Here is a 25,888-nt window from a genome sequence, read left to right as displayed (position 1 = left end):
AGGTTTTTGGGAATCTCACAAATGTTGCTCATTCTAGCAGAGAGGCATCTGATGTATATGATCAGAAGCCTGAAGCAGAAAAGCATCAAAGCTATGGGACAATTCTATGTCCTAACAGCCTTTATGGTCAATAACCTAATTTCTTCTAAGCCTTGTCTTATTGTTTTTAGGCCCAGGGCTTCATACCAGTGCCATTTGGATTGTTTGGTTTGGAGACATCTAATAGAAAATGGGATAAAGAAATTTCAGTTCCAACCAGAGCATGGAATGGGGTAAGAGCTTATGAGCTCACCAGAGGATGCTACGAGGCAAAATGGCATGGTGAAAAACCATGGACTTTGGAGTAAACTGCCCTGGGTCTGAGTCCTGGCTCTACCATTTGCTAGCAGAGTAACTGTAACAAATTACTTAATTTCTCTAAGCCTTGATTTCCTCAACTGTGAAACACGGATGATAATGTCTTACCTCACAAGGTTGTTTGGGAGAATTAAGAGATGTGTATATGCTCCTTACCCAAGGAGCATATCCTTCCTTCTTCCCTCTCCTAAAGAGAACAGGGATTTAAAAAATGGACTATTCAGTGAAAGGAGGGCAGGAGGGACTAAAAAAGAACAGGCTGGAAAAGTAGGAAAGCGTTCTCTAAAAAGCTGGCTGAGGGCAGAAGTATTATGCGGCTATTAAAAAATGTTTTCAAAGACTATTTAATGAAATAAAATGCTCATGATATAATGTGAAGCGAAAACAAGACACAAAATCATAATGACCAATTTCACTTTAAAAATGTGTCTATAAACGCACACGTACACGCATTACAGATTTGAAACACATGCCAAAATGTTCACAGTGGTTGGTTCTTTCTGACTGGTGGACTTGATTTTAGGTAACTTATTTATTCTGTATATTTTCCAATGTGTCCCAGTGAACACGTTACTTTTATCAACAAAAAACCCACGTGTGTTACTTTGTTGTTGGTTTTGTTGTTTTTAAAGCAAACAAACAAGGCTGATTGGGAACAGGGTTTTGGAGAAAGAGAGGCAAAAAAGAATTCAAAGCATTACACTGCAAATAAACTAGTTGTGGAACAAAAGAAGAGAAAATCAGGGAATGAAACGCTATGTGGGAAAATGTAAAGCAAGCAATTTTAGAGAAAGTGTTAAGCTGAACGTATGGTGCAATACAAGCTGGGTAGAAACAGTTGAGTGAAGATACATTATTGATTACCACCATTTAGAGCTGCAAGTAAAGTACGATTACTGTCATGTTTCTACACAACAAAATTGTATTACGACAGGTTAAACTTACACAAACACACTTTAATAGCATTTGGGTTTGAGAGTAGTAATGAGTAAGGACAATCACTCACGCGCATCTTCCTCAGGTTTAGAAGTAATGCACTGGGCTTACTAATTTAAAACGTGTATATATGAGCGAAGGCAATGATCAGAGAGTGAACTGGAATAATGAAGAGGCAATACCTACACCCTACTCCTCATAGGAGATCCTCTTAACTGCACAAAACAACAGCTACTGCTCCTGAGGGAGAACAGTTGCCAGGTTTTCCTCGCCATTTGAGATAGTTGGGAGGGGAAGGGAAGAACGGAAGATGGCTTCTGGGTCTAAGGCTCTGACTCACCAAAGGGCTAGCCTTAGGCTCTCATAGAGCAGAGCAAACCACACGCCACTCAGTAGTTAAGACTCTCCTGGGGAATGATGGCTAAAACCCAGGCTTTAACTTACCACAAAGGGTCTTGTGGAAGCTGTGGGCCTATTAGCAAATAGGACCTTCCTGGGCAACATCACTCACCCAAGCCCCCTTGACCCAATCTGCCCACACACTCCAAGAGCCTTTCCTTGTTTTGGACCTGGAAGAAGTATCTTAGGGCTCTTTATACTTGGCCCCTCAGCGGCCTAGGTTTTGGGGTGAAAGAGAGAGTAAAAGATAGATAGGGAGAGTGCATGAATGAGATATAGACAGCAATTATCCAACAGAGATCACACAGGTTGCATTATTAGTTCAGAGTGAAACCTGAGCAGAATGGAAAAACGTTTTCCAGTGGGAATTGGGAGAAATCTGCATTAGAATATTTGGTTAAATTTGAAAGGGCCTCTGAGAATCCTGTAGGTGACTTTCATACAGATAAGGAAATAAACATTTCCTGAATGTCTACTATGTGCTGGGCAAATGACCTTGTTTAATGTTTACAACAATCTTGAAAAGTACACTTTAGAGAAACGGAAACTGGATTAGAGGGGTTAAGTTAACTTCCCAAATTCACAAAGCTAGATAGCAGCAGAGCTAAGACTCAAACCCAGAACTGTTTTATACAAACCTTCGTGTACTTTCCACTTTACCACAGTGCTTCCAATACAGTTATATTGTGGTAAGTCTTATTTTTCAAATATACCAGCCTTCTAAGAGTATAGTATAGATGAAAGAGACTCTTAGTATATTCAAGGGTCAGATCCGAAAGACTAAAAATTTCTTATTAATCTTGCTCTCTAGTCTTTGAAATGAAAATTTAAGAACATTATAAAACATTACCTGTCTTCATTTACGGGGAGAGTGAGTCAATCCAGGAAAATGGGTGACATCTGAGCTACACTGAGATATCTCAGAGGGAATGAGTAATCAGGCATCCATAAGGCACAGGAACAATGTGGCCCATGTCTATACTCTAGGGATGTCCTAGAACCCCAATGCATGAGGCAAGGGAGCTCCAGAGACTCAAGAGAATGCCTCTGGCTATGGTAGTCAGGAATCTGGTATTCCTAAATACTGCCTAAACAACTAAGACCCCACCCCATTCATTCATCCCATATCTGTCTCTTCTGGATTCAACAAGGCTACCAAGACCCACGGCCCTCACTCACCTTAGCCTTTGAGAAGACAAGAAAGCACACGAAAGGCATATGAAGAGGAAGGACAGAGAAGAAGGGTATCTCAGTAAATACATCTGTTAACATGCTCCCAAGTTCCCAAACCAAAAAGAAAACTGTAAGAGGAAGCTTCTAGGCCTCAGACTCACCTGAGGTGTGTAAGGCCCTGGGGTCATTGGGTCCAAGCTTTCTAATTCTGCTTCCTCCAAAGCTGCTTCTTTAGCTGTGCAAATATCCTTCTCAAGTTGAGTCAAATGCTCATCATACTGAGAAATAAAGAAAATTAGTGAATTCATTCAACATTTGTTTTAGACACTGGGGATACAAAAGTTGTAAAAGGAGCAAATGAAAATCCTTGTCTTCGAGGAGCTTCTATTCTAGTGGCAGGACACATATGGTAATTAAAGTAAATAATTACATAGTTTATTAAAAACATTTAGTGCTAGGTAAGAAAATAAAGCAGGGAAGGAAATAAGGGATGTGGGTTGAGGTTTGGGGTGGGATATTACGTTTTAAAACAGGATAGGCAGAGAAGGCCTCTTCATCACTCTAGGGAACAAAGGGATTCCAGAAAGCTAGATCCTAAGGGGACCTCCTCTTTACCACTTACCTCAGTCAATGTCTGGTAACAGACGTTCACAATCTCCTGAGCAGTCTTGGTATACTGACTTTCAGGCCCTAAAAATGAAGAGAATGCCATTACCTTTGCAGACTTCAGTTCCAGAAATTTACATTGTCACCAGTGGTAGTGTCCCATTATCCTAGATCCAAAGAATCATGCTTCAGCTTTAACTTGGACTCTTGCTCTACTTTTGGAGGTGGAAAATTTCAAATACATACAAATACAGAGACACTAATAAAATGAACTCCCATGTACCCATCCATTACTCAGTGTCAATGATTATCAATACATGGTCAATCCTGTTTCATTTACACCAACTTTGACACTTCCCAAATTATTCTGAAGCAAATTCCAGCATTTCATTTCATCCATAAATTGTTCAGTATGTGTCTTTAAGGACTCTTTAAAAAAATAACTATGTATGATACTATAATGGTAGATACATGTCACTATACATCTGTCAAAACCCACAGAATGTACAATACCCAGAGTGAACCCTAATGTAAACTATGGACTTTGGGTGATAATGATGTGTCAATGTAGGTTCATTGATTGTAACAAATTTACCAACTTAGTGGGGGACGTTGATAACAGGGGAGGCTGAGCACGTGTAGGCGCACAGGGTATATGGGAACTCTCTGTACCTTCTGCTCAATTTTGCTCTAACTGCTCTAAAAAATAAAGTCTATTTAAAAAAGAAAAACCAGCTGTATTACACCTAAAATAGTTAACAATAATTCTTTAATATTATTAAACAGCCAGTCAACATTCAAATTTCCCCAACTGTTTTACAAATGTTCTTTTACATTTGATTTTTTGGAATCATAATCCAAATAAGGTCCACACACGGCATTTGACTGATGTGTCTCTTTAAGATACTTTAATCTATTAGGTGATTCTTAACCAAACTACACAGCTCCCCATACAGTTTTTGTCACAAGTTGCAAACTGGTGGCTTGCAGGTCAATCCAGTTTTATTTGGCTCACAAAAAAATCAGTTCAGGTGGTCATCGTTTCATAATGTGCAGAAATGTCAAATCATTGTATTGTACACCTGGAACTAACATACTGCTGTAGGTCAATTATACTTCAATTAAAAAAAATCACTTCAGTTTGTGAAAATGGATTGAGCTGTGCACTCATAATATATACTTTTCTGTACGTAAACTATACGTCAATAAAAAGTTAAAAAAAATCTTAGTTGGCAACATTTAACAATCAAGAGATTTCATATAAAAACCCAAATGTCTGGCTTCTCTTAAAAAAGTGAAAGATGTGGCAACACAGGGTTAGCATTCTCATAATGCACCGATGGGCTGGATCTGAGTAGCAGCTGTCCCTTTTAGATAAGGCATGTGTTTCCCAGGTTACGTTGGTCCCTACCAGGTCTGCTTAACTCATTTACGCCTGGACCCTGAAAACATCTGACTTTTTATTCCCTGCCTTAAGTGCTTTATAATAGTCTGTAACATACTGTTCATTCACCTACTCATTCATAAAACATTTTTGAGTACCTTCTAGGCGCCAGGCACTAGACACAGAAAGGAGTAAGATATAGACCATATCCTCAAGAAGTTATGGTCTAGCACAGTGAGATAGACTATAAACAAATGGGGCAATACAATGCAGTGAAAAAATCTATACAGGGCTCAGCAGAGGCACAGAGGAGGAAGTGGCCAATTCTGGGATGTAAGAAGGAAAGAAGAATTAGGAAAGGCTTCACAGAGGAGGTGATGCTTGAATTAAATCTACTATTTATCAGGATGTAAAGGATAAAAAATATACCACATGTGAAGTTTTCGTGCTGTAACTACTCTGATTATTGCAAGCTATTATACAAATAAATAAGTCTCCTTCAGTTAAAATCTCTCACAAGCATAGGTCATCTGTTCTTTTTTTTTTAATTAATGAATTTATTTATTTATGGCTGCGTTGGGTCTTTGTTGCTGCGCGCGGGCTTTCTCTAGTTGCGGCGAGCGGGGGGCTGCTCTCTTCGTTGCGGTGCGCAGGCTTCTCATTGCAGTGGCTTCTCTTGTTGCGGAGCACGGGCTCTAGGCGCGCGGGCTTCAGTAATTGTGGCACTCGGGCTCAGTAGTTGTGGTGCACAGGCTTAGTTGCTCCGCGGCACGTGGGATCTTCCTGGACCAGGGCACGAACCCGTGTCCCCTGCATTGGCAGGCGGATTCTTAACCACTGAGCCACCAGGGAAGTCCCAGGTCATCTAGTCTTTATAAAAGATAAGTAAAGTTGTGTCCTCACACAAGCTGACTGTGCCAAACACAAACCAGAAAGAAAACGCAGTCAACCAAAAGATATTCAGGACACGTAGAAAGACAGCCAGAGCTGGCTCACAGTCAAGAATAGTTTGAGTGACAAGAAGACCGAAGCTGAAGTTTCTGAGTTCTAATCTTCTAGGGCCACCAGTAGGTTGGTCCTCAAAGTACTGACGGAGACAGACTGCAAAAGTTATCAGACAAGCTTTCATGTTGATAGAAATGCATGATGTTAGAGAAAACAGGCTGCATACAGGTTAGAGCCCTCCTTCACCAAGCCAGTACAACATCAGCTTATTGCAGTATCCTGGCTCTTATACCTACCTACCTGACTCATCGCTCAAATTCCAGCCTATAGATTAAGAATTCAGCTCTTCAGTTTTGAAGCCTAAACATAAACCAACCCTTTCAATATCTCAATGCTCTCATAATACAAGGAAAAATTAGTTTTATACATTTGCAAAGTTTTCTCTTACTTTAAACCATTTAAAAGATGTGACCTCTTCGTCGCCCATTTTCTTTGCAACACACAACTCTAAATAAATACCCACGGGCTTCCCTGGTGGCGCAGTGGTTGAGAATCTGCCTGCTAATGCAGGGGACACGGGTTCGAGCCCTGGTCTGGGAGGATCCCACATGCCGCGGAGCGGCTGGGCCCGTGAGCCACAACTACTGAGCCTGCGCGTCTGGAGCCTGTGCCCCGCAACGGGAGGGGCCGCGATAGTGAAAGGCCCGCGCACCGCGATGAAGAGCGGTCCCCGCACCGCGATGAGGAGTGGCCCCCACTTGCCGCGACTAGAGAAAGCCCTCGCACGAACCGAGGACCCAGCACAGCCAAAAATAAATAAATAAATAAAAATAAAAGTAGCTATAAAAAAAAAATTCCTACCTGCTTTCTGTGTCATGTTTAAAAAAAAAAAAGAATCCGCCTGTCAATTCAGGGGACACAGGTTCGAGCCCTGGTCTGGGAAGATCCCACATGCCACGGAGCAACTAAGCCCGTGCGCCACAACTACTGAAGCCCGTGCGCCTACAGCCCATGCTCTGTAACAAGAGAAGCCACCGCAATGAGAAGCCCATGCACCCCAACGAAGAATAGCCCCCGCTTGCTGCAACTAGAGAGAGCCCGTGTGCAGAAACGAAGACCCAATGAAGCCAAAGATAAATAAATAAATAAAATAAATTTATATTAAAAAAAAACCTAAAAAAATAAAATACCCACTAATAAAGCCCCCAGAATATAAAAAAATACACTTACTTATATAGCTGAGATACTTCTCTGTGTGTTTTGATTACTAGCTGTGTCTGTTCTCAGTTTTTCACAGTCCATGCTCTCAAGAGCTACAAGGGTTTCAGCTATTTAACTCTATTACTCTACTATATGCAAAGTGGCACTGAAGTATAATATTTCGGATGAAAGATGGTGGTGGAGTTGGCAAACCACTGTTAACACCACCAAAAAAGGATAAAAATACACAGATATTTTCTTAACCCTACCTATACCGGAAATTCTTTATTTGTTTGTTCATTTATTTATTTATTTATGGCTGCATTGGGTCTTCGTTGCTGCACACGGGCAGTGAGCGGGGGCTACTCTTTGTTGTGGTGCGTGGGCTTCTCATTGTGGTGGCTTCTCGCTGCGGAGCACGGGCTCTAGGCGCGCAGGCTTCAGTAGTTGTGGCACGCGGGCTCAGTAGTTGTGGCTCGCGAGCTCTAGAGCACAGGCTCAGTAGTTGTGGCACACGGGCTTAGCTGCTCCACGGCATGTAGGGTCTTCCTGGACCAGGGCTTGAACCCATGTCCCCTGCATTTGCAGGCGGATTCTCAACCACTGTGCCACCAGGAAAGTCCCTATACCAGAAATTCTTGAATGGAGTGGTAATGAGAGAGATCCATGAACCTCCTGAAACTGTAAACAGAATTCTGTATATAATACATATTTTTCTGAGTAGAAGATCCATAGTTTTCCATCAGATTCTCAAAGGGGTCCATAACCATCTGCATAATGCTAAAAATATTGCTCTATATTCTGCAGCAATCAGGTGCTTACTAAAAGTAGGATGATCAGGGCTTCCCTGGTGGCGCAATGGTTGAGAATCCACCTGCAAACGCAGGGGACATGGGTTCAAGCCCTGGTCCAGGAAGACCCCACATGCCGTGGAGCAGCTAAGCCCGTGCGCCACAACTACTGAGCCTGTGCTCTAGAGCTCGCGAGCCACAACTACTGAGCCCACGTGCCACAACTACTGAAGCCTGCGCGCCTAGAGCCCGTGCTCCGCAATGAGAAGCCACCGCAATGAGAAGCCCGTGCACCGCCATGAAGAGTAGCCCCCGCTCGCCGCAACTAGAGAAAGCCTGTGCACAGCAACGAAGACTCAATGCAGCCAAAAATAAATAAATAAACAAACAAATAAAAGTAGGATGATCAGCTTTAAGTTTCACAGCTTAGGAAGAAAAGAGTCATCCAGTGAAAAGACATACACAGACAACAGGGCCTCTGCGGGAATAATAAAGATACTGTGGCTACTGTGGGGGGAAAAAGAGGAGGCAGAAACTGAATTCCAATTTCCCGGTCCCTAAAGGATTACTATACAGAAAATCAGAATTTATGAAGAGTAATTTCCAGGATGACATGAAAATGAATGTGAAAGATAAAACCGTCTATGAATTATCACTGTGCCCTACAGGAGAACAAGTGACCCATTTGCAAAAATGTATGTTTTTCTGAATATATTTTGTTTTTCTTCTCTCTCCTTATTTAGTAAATCATGGCAAAGCAACTGTAAATATCAAAGAAATATATTTATATTTATACTTTGCCTCATTCATAAGGATTGGCAGTAGCCTACAGAATCACATGTAATTCAAATCAAATGTCCTTAAATAGTGATAATTCCAATGACAGCTTTGGAAAGTTGATATTCCACCAAAATCAAAGAAAATTCCTTTTGTCATTTCTAAGTTAATTTCCCTCTTTAGTAATGTCAGGAGAAGAGAAGAAAGTTACAAGCTTTGTGGTTCCAGTTAGAGAGGGAAAACAAGTATTATTGCTATCTAAAAGGTTTCAGAGAAAAATACCAGTTGAGTTGGTGAGCAGTCCTGCACAACCAAGAGAAGGGGGTTTGTGATCACTTCTAAGCTCCTATTTCCTTTGAGAACATTTCCACAAATACTAAAAATAACCTTCCTCCTAAGAAGATAAGCACTGTGCCAAAACAAGCATAAATTATTATCCTGACAGTGAACGGTGTGGGGGATATGCATGTGTTGCAATGTGAATCATTAAAATTAAAAAATAAAATCTCAGTAGCAGTAGAAAGCTTTAAAAAAAATCAGTGCCAGATTTAAAAAGAAAAAAAGGAAAAATCTGCACAGCTAATTCCTAAAGAAACTAGAATTACTAAATTCAATTATGCATAGTCCACAGATCCCAAAAAAGATGAGCTTGGGCTCCCCCAATTCTTAGATATTTATCTCAAACTAGGTCCAGAAAAGGTAAAAAGAGAAGTAAATCTAACCTTTCAGACTGTAGCTAGGCTCTTTACATTAGGTATGACGTAGATCAAATGCAAATTAAGATGTTTAGTTTCCAAGATAAAAGGTTTGAGCTCTCAAACCACTGTAACAGAACTTTACTCAGAATCAGGACTAGAAACTCAAGAAGCTAGAAAATCCAGAGGGGAACTGGGGTAATAAATCTCACTGGGCATGGGTAGGATTTACATTCAGGACCTACCTCGTTAAAAGTCCCAAAGAACGTTAAAATACTTTTTTCCCCCAAATGGACCATTCCATTTAGCAACTTAAAAAATACATACATAGCCTTAGCTAAACACACTCATCTCGTATTTCTACAACAATTAGAAAAATAACAATATAGACAATTCAAAACACCTTTTCTTGAAGAATAAAATTTATAACAGCCTAACTCTTCATTTTTAAGTACTTACTGTAAGCCAGGTATAGTGCTAGGCTCTGATGATACAAAGATACATAAATAAAAAACAGAACAAAACAAACAAAAAACAAGAGATAAGTCCTCGTGCTTGATGCCCTTTCAAGGCTTCATGGAAGATAAATATACACAAACTCATAATTTCAATAACATACCAAGCACTAAGGGATCGTAGAGAAAGTAGCAACTGTGTCAGAGAATGAGGCAGTGTTAAAGAACACTTCTTTGAAACTGTTTTCATCAGGTCAACAGTGATATGCTAACTGCCAAATCCACTCAACATTTTTCAGACTCAACCCTAGAAGTGCTGTTACATATGCAATTGACGTTCACTTTTCCTTGAAATTCTCTAAGCCCAAGCTTCTACAGCACCACTCTCCACTTTTTCTTGGTACTGCACCTCTTTCTTTGGCCGTTAGTTCATTCAACAGATATTTACTGAGTGTTTACTATGTGCCAAGCATTATCCTACACACTGGGGATATGAGACAGACATGGTTCCTGCCTCCATGGAGCTTACAGCAATCACTTATTAGATTTAGGCCATTTTTCTTTCTGTGCCCATTTTTCTTTCTATACTCTTCACCTACCTCTACATGATGCCAACTGTAATAGCTTATATAGAATAAACACGGGGAAGTTAATATTGATTTATATCCTTCACGGTAATAAGGTTTTTTTTTTTAATTTTTATTTATTTATTTATTTATGGCTGTGTTGGGTCTTCGTTTCTGTGTGAGGGCTTTCTTCTAGTTGTGGCGAGTGGGGGCCACTCTTCATCGCGGTGCGCGGGCCTCTCACTATCGCAGCCTCTCTTGCTGCGGAGCACAGGCCCCAGACGCGCAGGCTCAGTAGTTGTGGCTCACGGGCCCAGTTGCTCCGCGGCATGCGGGATCTTCCCAGACCAGGGCTCAAACCTGTGTCCTCTGCATTGGCAGGCAGATTCTCAACCAATGCGCCACCAGGGAAGCCCGGTAATAAGGTTTTGTTTTGTTTCTCCTGGCACCACAAAAAATACACTGCCTTGACAATACATTACAGAAACTCCTAGGCTGACAGAAAGCCTATTTTTCTATATCTCCTTTTTCTTTTAATAAATAATAATTTTTATTTTCCCAAATGCTGTTTTTGGAAATGTGGGCTTTGTTGTAGCCTTAACACTTTCTGGTGCATATTTGTTTTCTAGCATATTATAATATCTCGCTCACCATAAGTACAGGACTTTCAGTGAGATGATGCCTTGTTAACAGATTGCTATATCACTATTTACTAGCTCAATACAGTACGTAAGAGAAGAGGGCTAGTAACTTATGGACATCTTATGTCTATTCCCTATCAAACTTAAGCAGATAATGAATTCTTGAACAACAAACAAGTATTCTCACAGAAATGAAATGTCAAAAGACAATTACCACTGGGCAATCTCCCTCTACTTCAACCACAGTATTTATTTATATATACATACACACACACACACACACACACACACACACACATTTTATTGAGGTATAGTTGATTTATATATTAGTTTCAGGTGTATAACATAGTAATTCAAAATTTTTATCGATTATACTCCATTTAATTCAAAATTTTTATCGATTATACTCCATTTAATTATAAAGTATTGGCTGTATTCCCTGTGCCATACAATATATCATTGTACCCTTTTTATACATAGTAGCAGCCACAGTATTTTTTTAAAATTGAAGTACAATTGATTTACAATGTTGCGATAGTTTCAGGTGTACAGCAAAGTGATTCCATTATACATCTATATATATCTATTCTTTTCAGATTCTTTTTCATTATAGATTATTACAAGATATTGAATATAGTTCCCTGTACTATACAGTAGGTCCTTGTTGATTATCTATTTTATATACAGTAGTGTGCATCTGTTAATCCCAAACTCCTAATTTATCCCTCCCCCCACCTTCCCCCTTTGGTAATTGTAAATTTGTTTTCTATGTCTGTGAGTCTATTTCTGTTTTGTAAATAAGTTCTTTTGCATCATTTTTTTAGATTCCACATATAAGTGATATCATACGATATTTGTCTTTCTCTGTCTGACTTACTACATTTAGTATGATAATCTCCAGGTCCATCCCATGTTGCTACAAATGGCATTACTTCATTCTTTTTTATGGCTGAGTAATATTCAATTGTGTGTATGTATGTGTGTATATATATATTACATCTTCTTTACCCATTCATCTGTTGATGGACATTGCTTCCATGTCTTGGCTATTGTAAATAGTGCTGCTATAAACATTGGGGTGCATGTATCTTTTTTTTTTTTCTCGCTGTGCCGTGCAGCATATGGGATCTTAGTTCCCCGACAAGGGATTGAACTCATGCTCCCTGCAGTGGAAGCGTGGAGTCTTAACCACTGGACCACCAGAGAAGTCCCCTTGCATGTATCTTTTTGAATTAGAGTTTTCATCTTTTCCAGATAAATGCCCAGGAGTGGAATTGCTGGATCATATGGTAACTCTATTTTTAGTTTTTTTTAAGGAACCTCCATACTGTTCTCCATAGCAAGCAGCCACAGTATTTTTAAAAGCAAAGTAGAAATCCAATTTAGATTTTTTTTCCAGAAACATTCAAAATGATATTCAGTTCACTCTTTTGCCTTTTTGAGTCACATATGAACAGATTTTACTTAAACAAGATCACATACTTAGATGAATGAAAAATTGTCCATAATATAATGTCAACTGAAAAACGAAAATTGTAGAACAGAATATATGCTTTCATTTGTCAAAAAAAGAAAAAGTATATGGTGTGTACAGAAAAAGGCCCAGAATGCTTCACACCAAAACTAACACTACTCTGGAGAATGGGATGGGTAAAGGAGAAGGACAGGGAGATTTTTCCTTTTCACTATATACAATTCTATATGGTTTGCTTTTTTTAAATGCACATGTAACTTTTTTATGATGGAAAATTTTAGTTTAAGTTATATACCTGAATTTTACAGAAATAATTTGGCAAAGATTTTAAAACACTGATAATCTCCAGTGTTGGACAGGCTGTAGGGAAACAGGCATTCTCCTTCACTGTTATTTTTATTATAAACAGGTATGGCCCTTTTGGAACACAATTTTAGAACATCTATCGAAATTTCCTACAAAAATATTCCTACAAATGTGCAAGGATATCAATTATGATATATATATATATATATATATATTTATGCTATGGAATGTATTAAAAAGAATGATAGAGATCTCTATGTACTAACAATAAGACAGGATCAGTAAAGATGTCAATTCTCCCCTAATTGATCTATAGGTTTAACTCAATTCCTATCAAAATCGCAGCAAGACTTTTTTGTAGATATAGACAAGATTCTTCTAACATTTACGTGGAAAGGCAAAAGAATAAGAAAACAATTTAGAAAAAGAATAAAGTGAAAGGAATCACTCTACCTGATGATAAGACTTACTACATAGCTACAGTAATCACAGCAATGTGCAGAGGGACAGATACATAGGTCAGCGGAACAAAGTAAACCCAGAAACAGACCCACACATTTAACTGATTTTTTACAAAGGTGCTCACAGCAACTCACTGGAGTAAGAACAGTCTTCTCAACAAACAATAATGGACCAATTGGACATCCACAGGCAAAAAGAAAATGAACCTCAACCTAAATCTCATGCCATATATAAAAATAAATTCAAAATGGGTCATGGGGCTTCCCTGGTGGCGCAGTGGTTAAGAATCTGCCTGCCAATGCAGGGGACACGGATTCAAGCCCTGGTCCGGGAAGTTCCCACATGCCGTGGAGCAACTAAGCCCATGCGCCACAACTACTGAGCCCACGCGCCACAACTACTGAAGCCCGCGTGCCTAGAGCCTGTGCTCTGCAACAAGAGAAGCCACCGCAATGAGAAGCCTGCGCACCGCAACAAAGAGTAGCCCCCGCTTGCCACAACTAGAGAAAGCCCGCATGTAGCAATGAAGACCCAACGCAGCCAAAAATAAATAAATTAATTAATTTTTTAAAAAATGGATCATGGATTTAAATGTACAACAATAAGAGAAAACCTTTGTGACCTTGGGTTAAGCAAAGACTTCTTAGAGACATACCGGAAGCACAGTCCAAAAAGAAAAAATTGATAAATTGGATTTCATCAAAATTAAACATTTATGCTCTTCCAAAGTTACTGTCAAAAGACTGAAAAGAAAAGACACAGGCTAGAAAAAAATCTTTGTAAATCATATATCTAGGGACTTCCCTGGTGGTGCAGTGGTTAAGAATCCGCCTGCCAATGCAGGGGACATGGGTTCGAGCCCTGGTCTGGGAAGACCCCACATGCCGCGAAGCAACTAAGCCCATGCGCCACAACTACTGAGCCTGTGCTCTAGAGCTCGTGAGCCACAACTACTGAAGCCCGCGTGCTGCAACTGCTGAAGCCTGTGAGCCTAGAGCCTGTGCTCCACCAACAAGAGAAGCCACTGCAATGAGAAGCCCGCGCACCGTAACGAACGAGTAGCCCCCGCTCGCCGCAACTAGAGAAAGCCCACGAGAAGCAATGCAGACCCAACGCAGCCAAAAAAAAAAAATCATATATCTAATCATATATCTAATAAAGGGCGTACCTATAAAGAACCCTCAAAACTCATTAATCATAAGAAAACAACGCAATTAAAACCAGGGCAAAGAAATGAACAGACACTTCACCAAAGAAAATATATGGATGGCAAATAATCACATGAAAAGATGTTTAACATCAACAGCCATGAGGGGAATGCAAAGTAAAAACACAATGAGATAGATGAATGAATACAATTTTTTAAAATAGTGGTAATACTAAATACTGCAGAGAAACGATGATTCATACATTGTTGGTGGGAATGCAAAGTGGTATGGGCACTCTGGAAGAGTACAGCAGTTTCTCACAAAACCACACATGCATCTACCATCATATTCTTAAGCATTTATCCCAGAGAAATGAAAATTTATATTCACACAAAATCCTGTACACTAATGTTCACAGCAGCTTTATTCATAATAGCAAAATACTGGAAAACTGAATGTCTTTCAATGATTGAATGGTTGAACAAACTCTAGTGAGATGGAACACTACTCAACAATTTAAAAAATTAACTACTGACACACACAATAATCTGGATGGATCTCAAGAGAATTATATTTAGTGAAAAAAATCAATCTCAAAAATATTATATTATTCTTTATATAACATGCTCAAGTTTCAAAACTATAGAGATGGAGAAGAGCAAAGAGGTTGCCAGGGAACAAGGAGAACGGTGGGTGCACGTGGAGGGACATGGAGGCAAAGGGGTAGCGTCAGGGAGTTCTTTTGTGATGACAGACCAGTTCTAAACCTTGATGGTGGTGGTGGTGGTGTGATGGCATAAAACTGCATAAAACTATACACATGCACAAATGAATATACATTTTTTTAAAGGTGCAAATTGAATAAGGTCTGTAATCTAGTTAATGGTAATGCATCAATATCAATTTCCTGATTTTGATATTGAACCACAGCTATGTAAGATGTCACCATTGGAGGAAGGTGGGTGAAGGGTATATAGGACTCTACACTATTTTTGTAATTTCTTGAGTCTAAAATTATTTCAAAATGGAAGCTTAAAAAAGAGGATCAGGATATATTCATGAGCAAAGAGAGCAACTTACAGACTAATTATCTATAAAAATGACAATTTTTGTAAAAAAAACCCCAAAAGTTAAAAACTATTTATGTGTAATTACTTAACATGTTTTGTATAAGTACAGAAAAAAGTATAGACAGATATACGCCAAACTGTTACCTCTAGGGAATAAAACTATGGGAGATAGGAGCGGGAGGGCAGGAACAAGTGTTTGTTTGTTTTTTTTTCCCAGGAGAAGGATGGATTTACCACTTGCAGCAAGTAAGGAGAACACTGGGGATCTTTCCCAAAGCAGTGTTTCCGGAAGAAGCTTTAATATTTAATTCTATCTATTTCTGTATTGTTTGACCTTTTTGTAAGTATGAATTATTAAAGAGGTCTATCTGACAGGAATGTGAATGATAGGTTAGAAAGAGATAAGTCTAAAGGCTGGGACACTGGCCAGGTGACTACTTATTGTAATAATTTAGGCAAAATATAATGAGGGTTTTAGTGATATGCTGGAAGTTGGGGATTTATTCAAGGGAAAGAATCAAAAATAACTCTGAGGTTTCCAGATGTAGCTACTCAGTGACGCTAGTACCTCATTCAACCCAGATTGGAAACAGTAAAGGAGTGAGTCAAGTAAAGGACAGAGGGAGAAAACTGGAATAGAGAAAGGTTGGAAGAACACTCAGTTTGAAGCATGTTTCAAGTTCCACTGGGACATCCAACAGGAAATGTTCAGCAGGTGGTTGGGATATATATAGATCTTTCCCCAGAATAGAGTTGAGAGTCATCAGGGAAGAGGTAGTAATTAAAGTTGTAGGAACAGGCAGAAGAACATTCAGTAAAGGAGATTGAAAAGGAATGGTCAAAGAGGTAGGAGGAAAGTAAGAGCTGAAAGTTGTTATGAAGCCAATCATACTACAGTTTCAAGGAAGAAAGGGTCAGTAATGTCAAATACTGGGGTGAGGTCAAGATAAGGACTTGAAAAGTGCCCACTATACCAGGCAATTATGTAATACTGTTCACTTGGTATGCCGGGCAGGGTAGAACCAGATTAAAGCTAAGTGAGGCATGAATGGCAGGTAAAGAATAGGAGAGAGACGTTACATATTCGTTTAAAAGAAAAAAGAAAAGAAAAGAAAAAAAAGAAATCCTCATCCATGCTACAACATGGATGGTTGAACCTTGGAAACATTATGCAAAGTGAAATACAAGCCAGACACAAAAGGACAAATATTCTATGTACTGTATGATTCCATTCATATGAGGTACCTAGAAGAGGCAAATTCACAGACAGAAAGTAGAATAGAGGTTACCAAGAACTGGGGGAATGGGAGAATGTGGTGACTGTTTAATGAGTACTGAGTTTCTGTCTGGGATGATGAAAAGGTTCTGGAAATTGATAGTGGTGATGGTTGCACAACACTGTGAGTGTACTTAATGCCACTGAATTGTAAACTTAAAAATGGTTAAAAAAGGTAAATTGTTATGTTGTGTAGATTTTACCATTTTTATGATCAAAAGAGATTTTATTCTCTTCAGTGATGTGAGAGACTTAACCTGTATGTAGGAATACTTATATCTTGGCCCCAATCTAAGGAGAGTCATTGACAAAAAAAAACAAAGAACCTTAATATTTATTAATGGCCAAACTTACAGAGTAGTCTCAAGGACAGACTTAAAAACTAGTATACAGAAATACTTTAAGCATTATATTAACCTATGAACAATACTATTCTTCAAACTGATTGAAACCTTTAGATTTAATAATCACTTTGGGGGCGGGGAGCACATGTACAACAGTAGCAAAACTTTTAAATTAACTAGGAATAGGGACTTCCCTGGTGGTGCAGTGGTTAAGAATCCTCCTGCCAATGCAAGGGAAACAGGTTCGATCCCTGGTCCGGGAAGATCCCACATGCCGTGGAGCAACTAAGCTCGTGCGCCACGACTACTGAGCCCACGCACCGCAACTACTGAAGCCCACGTGCCTAGAGCCCATGCTCTGCAACAAGAGAAGCCACTGCAATGAGAAGTCCGCGCACCGCAATGAAGAGTAGCCCCTGCTCGCTGAAACTAGAGAAAGCCCACGTGCAGCAACGAAGACCCAATGCAGCCAAAATTAAAATAAATTTATAAATTAATTAATTAATTAACTAGGGAAAAACTCAACAAGAAAAAAGTAGATGCTCAATAGCAACAAAAACTATAAAACATATAGAAATAAACAAAAGATGCCTAGAAATTATACAAAAAACCTAGAAGTTTTTGTTGCGGGAGGTAAAAGAAAATGTGAACAAATGAAGAAACATGAGCTCCTAGATGAAGAAACGTATTATTATAAAGATATACACTCTCTTCAAATTAATCCACAAATTAAAATGTCAATATTATCTACCTACCTACCTATCTATTTATGGACAAGATAGAATCTAACAAAAATGATCCTAGAGTGTATTTAGGATACTTGGGTGAAGATAGTCTAGCAGAGGAATTTAAAATTATAAAGTCTGAATAATGATCACAGTGATACTATCTGGTGGTAACAGTGCAGATTGGATAAACAAACACATAAAACAAAACAGAAAGCTCCAAAATAGGTTCAAGAATATATATAAGAATTCAGTATATGATAAAGGTGGTATTTTGTACTAATGTAGAAAAGGATAGTCTATTCCATAAATACAACTTGGACACTGGCTGATCCTTTGGAAGAGAAAATAAGTTAGATATTTACCTTATACCTTAGATTCTATTTATAAAAATCAATAAACATTCAAACGTTTAAAATGTTATATGTATTAGAAAAAAATACAGTTGGATATCTTGGGGGTAGGGAAGGTCTCTTAAACAATTATACCAAAGATAGAAATCATAAAGGCAAAGACTGATAAATGTAACTACATAAAAATGAAGTTTCTGTATGTCAGAAAATACCATAAATCTAAAAGACCTCTGGGCATGATAGAGTAACTGCTATTGGACTAGTCTTCCCACTGTAACCGGAAAACTGGAAAAAACATGAAACAACTGTTTCCAACCAGGAAGTATAGGACTGTGATTCTTGGGAGAAAGGAAATAAAGGAAGTGAGCCCTACAATTGTCCTTGGCTTTCTGCCAAACCCAAGAAAAGCACAGCAGTCTCGCTAAGCCATAGAGCCAGATAGTGGAGTCTGAGGAGGCTAAAACAGCTGTAAATTGCAGGACAGATCTGGAGAGAAGAGAACTCCACAGAAAAATAACCTAAGATCTTCAGAAAGGCTCTCTTGAGTCTTCAGCTGAATACTAAGCTGCACACGTACATGACAAAACTCCGGAAAGAGTCCTATAAGCAGAACAACTATTAGAGCTCACACAGGGTTGGGAATTACTCAAACAAAAGTGTAGGAAAAAACTACCCTAGAGATTTTTTGGGTAAATTTATTTTTTATCTAATCTAGATTGTAGGGTCCTATTGAGCATTCTAAAACATCAGGCACTCAGATTTTATGATATATCATCTACTTATTGTAGGTAAGATGGCTTCTTCTTGGAGTTGACTTTTTGGTTTGAAGAACACCGGAGGAGGAACTTGCTAGGAAATTCTTTGGGAAAAGGGATTTCGTCATGAATAGCTCGGCATAATCTATTGGTACAGACTATGCAGTTTACCTTAAATTTAAATCAAACGTTAAGTATTAAGGCCTCTGCCAACTACTTAAGACTTTGTGGCTTTGTTAAGACCAGTAAAAAATGTGGGCTGTGTTTTTCAGATAGGATTTCTTTATCTGTATGACTCTCTCACTGACATGGAATGTTGTGTGCCTTTTAAGACTACTGCAAATAGTTCCAATCCCAAGTTTTGGGTTTCCTTGATTATTAACATTCCTTCAAATGTAATTTGAACATGAACAGAGGCTCTGAGATTGATTCAGTACCTATGTGGTATCTGGAAGGCCTAAAGGCCTAAACTCCGATATCAGTGTGCAGTCCATCACCACCACCTCAAGTACAAGACTGTGTCCTCCAATGTGTACTGCATACTTCCAGGTGCAGTTTCATCTGGAGTATTACTTATCTTCCACTTGTTGCCCGATGATAACCTTAGTGTTAAGCATTCTAGCTACGTACAATATAGCTCATGTGTCATATACATGATAATACGGGATATGTCAATGAAGGTATATAAAATGCTATGGAAATACGCCACTATGCAGTGTGATATTATGTGTGAAGGATCTGAATGGAAAGAGTCAAAATAATGTTAACTAGAGATACCATTCTACTAATTTTGGTTAGTAAAATGTTTTGAAATAAAAATTTTAAAGCAGGGAATAGATTCCACATGGACTTTGTTACTGTTAATTAGAAACAGGCAGGTTCATATCTGGCCAAACCAACACAGTTTTAAACAAAAGTATTATTTTGTGTATAGTACCTGATGGTAGGAAACATCTCATATGTGCCTTCAACTCCATGATGGGTGTCCTATTAGTATAAAAAATGTGACATTTCTTATCTCATGACACCACTTACCCTTACAGCCCTATTCAGAGGTTTCTTACACTCTCGCCCACTGGTTAAGGATGTGGGGAAGACAGCCTTCCAGGCTGTCCACTGCTGCTACCAAATTATTATTTACTTCCCCTTGGGGAAAAGAAAAAAATCCCTCCTACTTTGAGGCTTGTTCTCTACTATGCCAGAGGTTGAAAACCAGCTGCCTTGGAGCCAGATTTGGCCTGCAGATAGATGTTTTTATTTGGCTTGCACAGTTAAAAAAAATTTTTTTAACTATTTTGCAAATACGAAAAAATTGGGAAATGTCATACACACACAAATCCAGATTTTCAGCTTCTCCTGAAAAATTAAGATACCTAGTGACACTGGATACTCATCTCCTTAGGAAAACAATCAGATGTAGTAAAGTACAAGCCTCTTTAGATAGAATATGTACTCTTCCAGTTTACCACAATCCACACCTGGCCCACCTCACTCATTTACATTACTTGCCTGGCCCCTATAGGCCACTTGAGTCTGAGATCTTTGCTCTTCACCTTTACTCACCATCATTAACCTACTCACATTCACCAAGGACTTGCACACCTGGCACAATCTTCTTGGCTCCAAATCCCTCCCCATCATGGTGGGTTACTCTAACGTTCACATGTACCACCCATCCAAAATCCTTGCAAATCTTCATGCCAATGGTTCGCATCTCCACTCCAGCCAAACGTATCCACGACTATATCCAGAATGTTGTCTTTACTAAAAACTGCTTCACCTCTGAAAGTTTCAATGCCAACATACTACACTTCCTTATCACAGCCTTGTATCTGTCCAGTTTTTTCATTCTCTCTCTCTGATCTCAAGGAAACTTGCATCCCCATTAACTCCTGTCTCTATCAAGCCTCTCCTGGCTTTAGTTCAAAAACTAAGGCAATGTGTAGCAGTATACTGAAGAAAGCTATAGGATCACTGTCATTTATCTTTCTTCATCAGCAGTTTTACTTGAAGATGGAGGTGAGAGTGGGGGTGGGGGAGGGGGAGGATATAAAATAATTTGGTAAGAAATTTGAAACATGTTAAAGTACAAAGAGATTTCGCCTAATACAAAATCAGTATAAATTTAAAAGATAAAACATGAATTGCCAAAGAAACTTCAAGCTTTTGTAGAGCTGCTTTGGGATAGTCCCCCTAAACTAGAGGCTATGTAGTCATAATCCTCTGCTATAAAGGGACCTTTGGTGACAAAGTTTGAGAAGCTCAACCATCAACTCTTTTTTTCTTGCTAACACTATCAATTCCCGATCTTTGTGACACATCCAGAAACAAAATCCCAATCCTGAATCAATTCTACCATCTGCCTTGTTTCCTCACGTGGTTTGATGAGCACTGACAAGTTACCCAACTGTGCCAATTGATGCTGTTATAAAAATGAATGATCTCCAACTTCAGCTGGACCCTCAAAGGCTGCTCAATGTTTCTGAAATGTCTCTAAGTCAGCTCCTTTTCAAATTTCCTACAACAGATAATTCAAACCCTTATCTACATTTCTCTTCAAATTCTCTCTCCCAACCACCTCACCCACTCTTAGCAAAAGACCCCGTTTCCTACTTTGCAGAGAAAATGAGAGGCTACTGGGCAGAAACTTTCTCAATGTTTATATTCCCATTCTCATAGGGATCCTATCTTATATTCTTAATTTTCTTCTCTTTCACCTATACAAACGTTCCCTCTGTCCAAATGCCTTCGTCCCCTCCAAAACATTGATTACAGTCTTCCATCTTCCCTTCACGGGCAAATTTCAGTCTCCACTTAATTCTCACTCATTTATATCTTCTGTAGTCTGGCTTTTGATTCTACCACTGCACTGAAATAGCTCTTCTAATGCCCGTTCTCTTTGGTCTTCTCCGTAGCACTTCACCTGTTGGCCATTTTCCTCTTCTCTTGGTTTCCAGGACATTACTCTCTTCTGGTTTTCCTTCTTTCACTCTGGTCACTCCTCAGTATTCTCCACCTGATCCCTTAAATGTTGATTTGGTATTTGTCGAGTATATTCTCATCCTACATTCTCTCTTAACAGTGGTTCTTAACTTTTTTGGGTCACATACAACTTTGGTAATATGATAAAGCTATGGTCTGAAAAACATACAACCATATTTCACCTACAGCATCAGGGGGTTCAAGGAATGTACCCTACTCCCTATTTGAGCTCATCCACTTATATTTTTATATGCTGATGATTTGAAAAAAATATCCATATGTACAAATAGTACAGACTTCTCTTCTGAGCTTTGGACCTCTATATAGCTAACTACCTACTGAAAGTCTTCACTTGGATGTCCTATCTCAATACAAGATAGCCCAAATTGAACTCTACCACTTTTCTCCAAAACCACTCCTCCTGTATTTCCTATTACAGTCAGCCCTCTGTATCCACAGGTTCTGCAACCATGGAAATCAACCAACTGTAGATTGAAAATATTTGCAAAAAAAATTCCAGAAAGTTCCAAAGAGCAAAACTTGATTTTTCTGCACACTGGCAACTATTTACATTGTATTTATAACTACTTACACAGCATTTACATTGTATTGGGTATTGTAGGTAATCTAGAGATGATTTAAAGTATATGGGAGAAAAAAAAAAAAAAGTATATGGGAGGATGTGTGTAGGTTATATGCAAATACTATGCCATTTTATATAAGTGACTTGAGCAACTGTAGATTTTGGTATCCATGGGAGTCACGGAACCAATCCCCTGCAGATATCAAGGGACAACTGTATTAGTCAATGGCACCACCAGTTTGCCCAAGTCAGAATTCTGAATGTCATCTGACTTATCCATCCTTCCAAAAAACGGAAATTTCTTTATTTTTAATTACAAAAGTATTTCATGCTCAATTAAAAAAATTCAAACACCTAAGTACAAAAAAGTATAAAGTGAAGATTATCCTCCACCTCTCCCTTTAGTAATTCTACTCTGTGACAACAATTGAACAAAATAGTGACTGAGCCCTTTAGATGGGGGATGTGCTCTCCAGTTCATCCATTCCTACTGAGCCTGTTTTACCCATTTATGTTACCTGTCTGGCCTCCATAGGATCTGAATTTGCAACTCCTTCTGTAAATACTGTTGAGTGATCTAGTTTTCAACAGTACATATCTTGGATATATTCTGATATCAGCATATGTAAGGTACAGCTTTATTTGTTAGCTAATCTACCATTCTGATGGCTAAACAGTATTCTGTCATATAGATGTACCGTAATTTAACCAATTTCCTATTGTTGGATATTTAGAACGCTCCTATATTTTTGCAATTACAAACAATGTTTCAATTACAAACATATGTACATTTGTACGTATGCCTTTGCAAACCTGTGTGGAGTATTCCTTTGAGAGATGAACTTGCTTAGTCAAAGGGAATACACATTTATAGTCCTCTAAAAAGTTTGTACTGATTTATGTTCTCACCAAGAGCATAAGAGTACTTGGCATCATTTTGAATTCTCCCTGTCCTTTACCCATACCCTCAACTTCCAACCATTTATGAAGGTATCAATCCTACTTCCTCAATATCTCTACCATCTGTCCCCATCTTTCCATTCTTATTGCTACTTAACTTAGTTCAAGCTCTCAGTACTTTTAACTTGGACTGCTGTCAATAGTTTCTTTACTGGTCTCCATATTTCATTTCCCTTCCTATCTATTCTTCAGATAGCTTCCAGAATGATCTTACTAAAATACCTGTTATGGTGGTCTGTCCTTTTAAAGGCATACTAGGCCTTTCATTACTTGGCCCCATCTAACTTTAAAAACTAATCTCTTAACACCAAAACTAGCTCCCACTTTGCACCCTAGCCAAACTCAACTATTTGCACTGCCCTATCCAAGGCACTCTCATCTTTTTAGCATTTGCACTCTCTACCTGGAACTTCTTCCCCACCCTTCTCCACTTGACTATTTGCTTGGCACAGCAGGTGCTCACTAAAGAATTAGCTACAATAATCATCATCCTTCAAAATTTAGCTCAAAAATCACCTCCTCATGAAAGAGTTTCCTGCCTTCCATACCAGTAGAAAACTTGAAAAGATGAAAATGAAGGCAACCGCAACCTTACATCTCAGAAATAATCACTTATCACCAGCACATCTTTTTTCTATGTATCTTTTCTTAAAAGCATAACTGAGATGACATAAAGTTATGTGTTCTGCTTTTCTCACTTAACATTCTAAGCACTTTTGTCATTAGTTTGTTTTTTTTAACACCTTTATTGGAGTATAATTGCTTTACAATGGTGTGTTAGTTTCTGCTTTACAACAAAAAAATATGGAACGCTTCACGAATTTGCGTGTCATCCTTGCGCACGGGCCATGCTAATCTTCACTGTATCGTTCCAATTTTAGTATATGTGCTGCCAAAGTAAGCACTGTCATTAGTTTTCAAAATAAGCTTTCAATCTTTACATAGCAATCCATCATACAGGTGGCACAATAACTAGTCATTCCCTTTACATTAACCGTTCAGGTTATTTCTAATTAATATAAATGACATTATCATGAACAGCTTTGTCTATATCTCTGATTAGGGTAGATTATCCTACCACGTGCTAAGCACTTACATGCATTATTTTATTTAATCCTCACGATAGCCCTCTGAGGAGGGTATTATTATTTTCCCCATTTTACAGAAAAGAAAGCAGAGTCTAAGTTACTTGTCCAAAGTCACAGTGCTATGAAGTGGTGGGGCCAATATTCAAATTCAAGTCTACCTGACTATAAAGTCTGTTCACTTAACTATTTTTAAGTCTCAATGCTGTCAAAGAGCTTTCTAAAAATGTCTAACAATGTTACACTGCCAACAACATATGTGAGAGTACCTGTCTCACTAGCATTTTGAATACTTCCATTAAAAAAGAAATTGAAAAAAAAAAAAGAGAAATTGAGCTCATCTAATAGGCAAAAAAATGGTCTGTTTCAATTTGCATTTCTTTGATTACTAGGTACAACTGAATATTCATTTTCACTTGGTATTTAATTTTTGTCTTCTGTGATTTGTCCATCTGCCCTCTTCTCATTTCAATTAGCATCTTCTGGGTTTTTCTTGTTGCCTTACATAAGCTCCTCATAAATCTGCCCTCTATCTTCAGGCAGCCATTACCAGGCCAAGCATCCTCTCTGTAACACTCTTGCTTGCTTATTACTTGTTATACTCATTTTTAGACACCTGTGAGCCTGCCAACTTCTATTACCAGAATTTTGGCTGATTAGCTTTAGGTGCTTTCAGGAGACAATAATGGAGAAATAAATGACCTGACAGAAGTCATTTCCACTTTCCAATCAGCAATAAGAAGGGCACAAGGGACGATGCAGATTCTTTTAACGCAACCCAGATGGAACAAAAGTGGAAGGCTCATCTCCTACAACTTCTCTTTTTTTTTTTTTTAATTTATTTATTTTATTTATTTATTTTTGGCTGTGTTGGGTCATCGCTGCTGCGCGCGGGTTTTTCACTAGTTGCGGCGAGCGGGGGCTACTCTTTGTTGCGGTGCGCGGGCTTCTCATTGCGGTGGCTTCTCCTGTTGCAGAGCACGGGCTCTAGGCATGTGGGCTTCAGTAGTTGTGGCTCACAGGCTCTAGAGCACAGGCTCAGTAGTTGTGGCGCACGGGCTTAGTTGCTCCGCGGCATGTGGGATCTTCCCGGACCAGGGATCGAATCCGTGTCCCCTGCATTGGCAGGCGGATTTGCAACCACTGCGCCACCAGGGAAGCCCTCCTACCACTTCTCTTAATGAAATATATAGGTTCTAGTCAAGTACAGTTCCTTGAACTTGCCCTGTTCTTTCATTCCTCCATGATATTCTATTCACTATGCCCAGAATACCCATTTCCTCATCTGTCTTTCTGGTTGTCCCCTCCGTCACCTCCTCTTTCTAATTCTCTGTCCCTTCTATGTGGCAAACTTAACAGCCACACTACTTGGGTTCCTGAATATTGTGCAGAAAAGTCATACAATCAGGTGGATTTTTAGCTGAGACCTCAGTATGCTAG

The 25,888-nt window shown here is 38.9% G+C and overlaps 1 protein-coding gene and 1 non-coding gene across 15 annotated transcripts in view; both read right to left on the bottom strand.

Moving 5' to 3' along the window:
• The window catches only part of TAF1 (TATA-box binding protein associated factor 1), a 105,281-nt gene that overhangs the window by 19,245 nt on the left and 60,148 nt on the right, over positions 1-25,888 (bottom strand). For 12 of the 14 annotated variants that reach the window (XR_009500366.1, XM_059911829.1, XM_059911839.1 and 9 more), the window contains 2 exons: positions 3,488-3,555; positions 3,027-3,143 (listed from right to left, as the gene is read on the bottom strand). Coding sequence is in view for 13 of the 14 variants with exons in the window: in XM_059911829.1 (XP_059767812.1) it covers positions 3,027-3,143; positions 3,488-3,555 (185 nt within the window). In the remaining variant the exon portion in view is untranslated. Of the gene's footprint in view, positions 1-465; positions 545-3,026; positions 3,144-3,487; positions 3,556-24,119; positions 24,253-25,888 lie in introns of those variants that run through there. The other 2 variants (XM_059911836.1, XM_059911837.1) reach the window with 2 other exon arrangements.
• LOC132358093 (U6 spliceosomal RNA) lies at positions 24,162-24,268 on the bottom strand. The gene has a single exon (XR_009500447.1). It is a non-coding gene; the product is annotated as a U6 spliceosomal RNA (small nuclear RNA).

The sequence above is a fragment of the Balaenoptera ricei genome, chromosome X (genome assembly GCF_028023285.1).
Source record: "Balaenoptera ricei isolate mBalRic1 chromosome X, mBalRic1.hap2, whole genome shotgun sequence".
NCBI lineage: Eukaryota > Metazoa > Chordata > Mammalia > Artiodactyla > Balaenopteridae > Balaenoptera > Balaenoptera ricei.
Note: the sequence above shows the minus strand (reverse complement) of the source record. Positions and strands in the feature narration are given on the sequence as shown.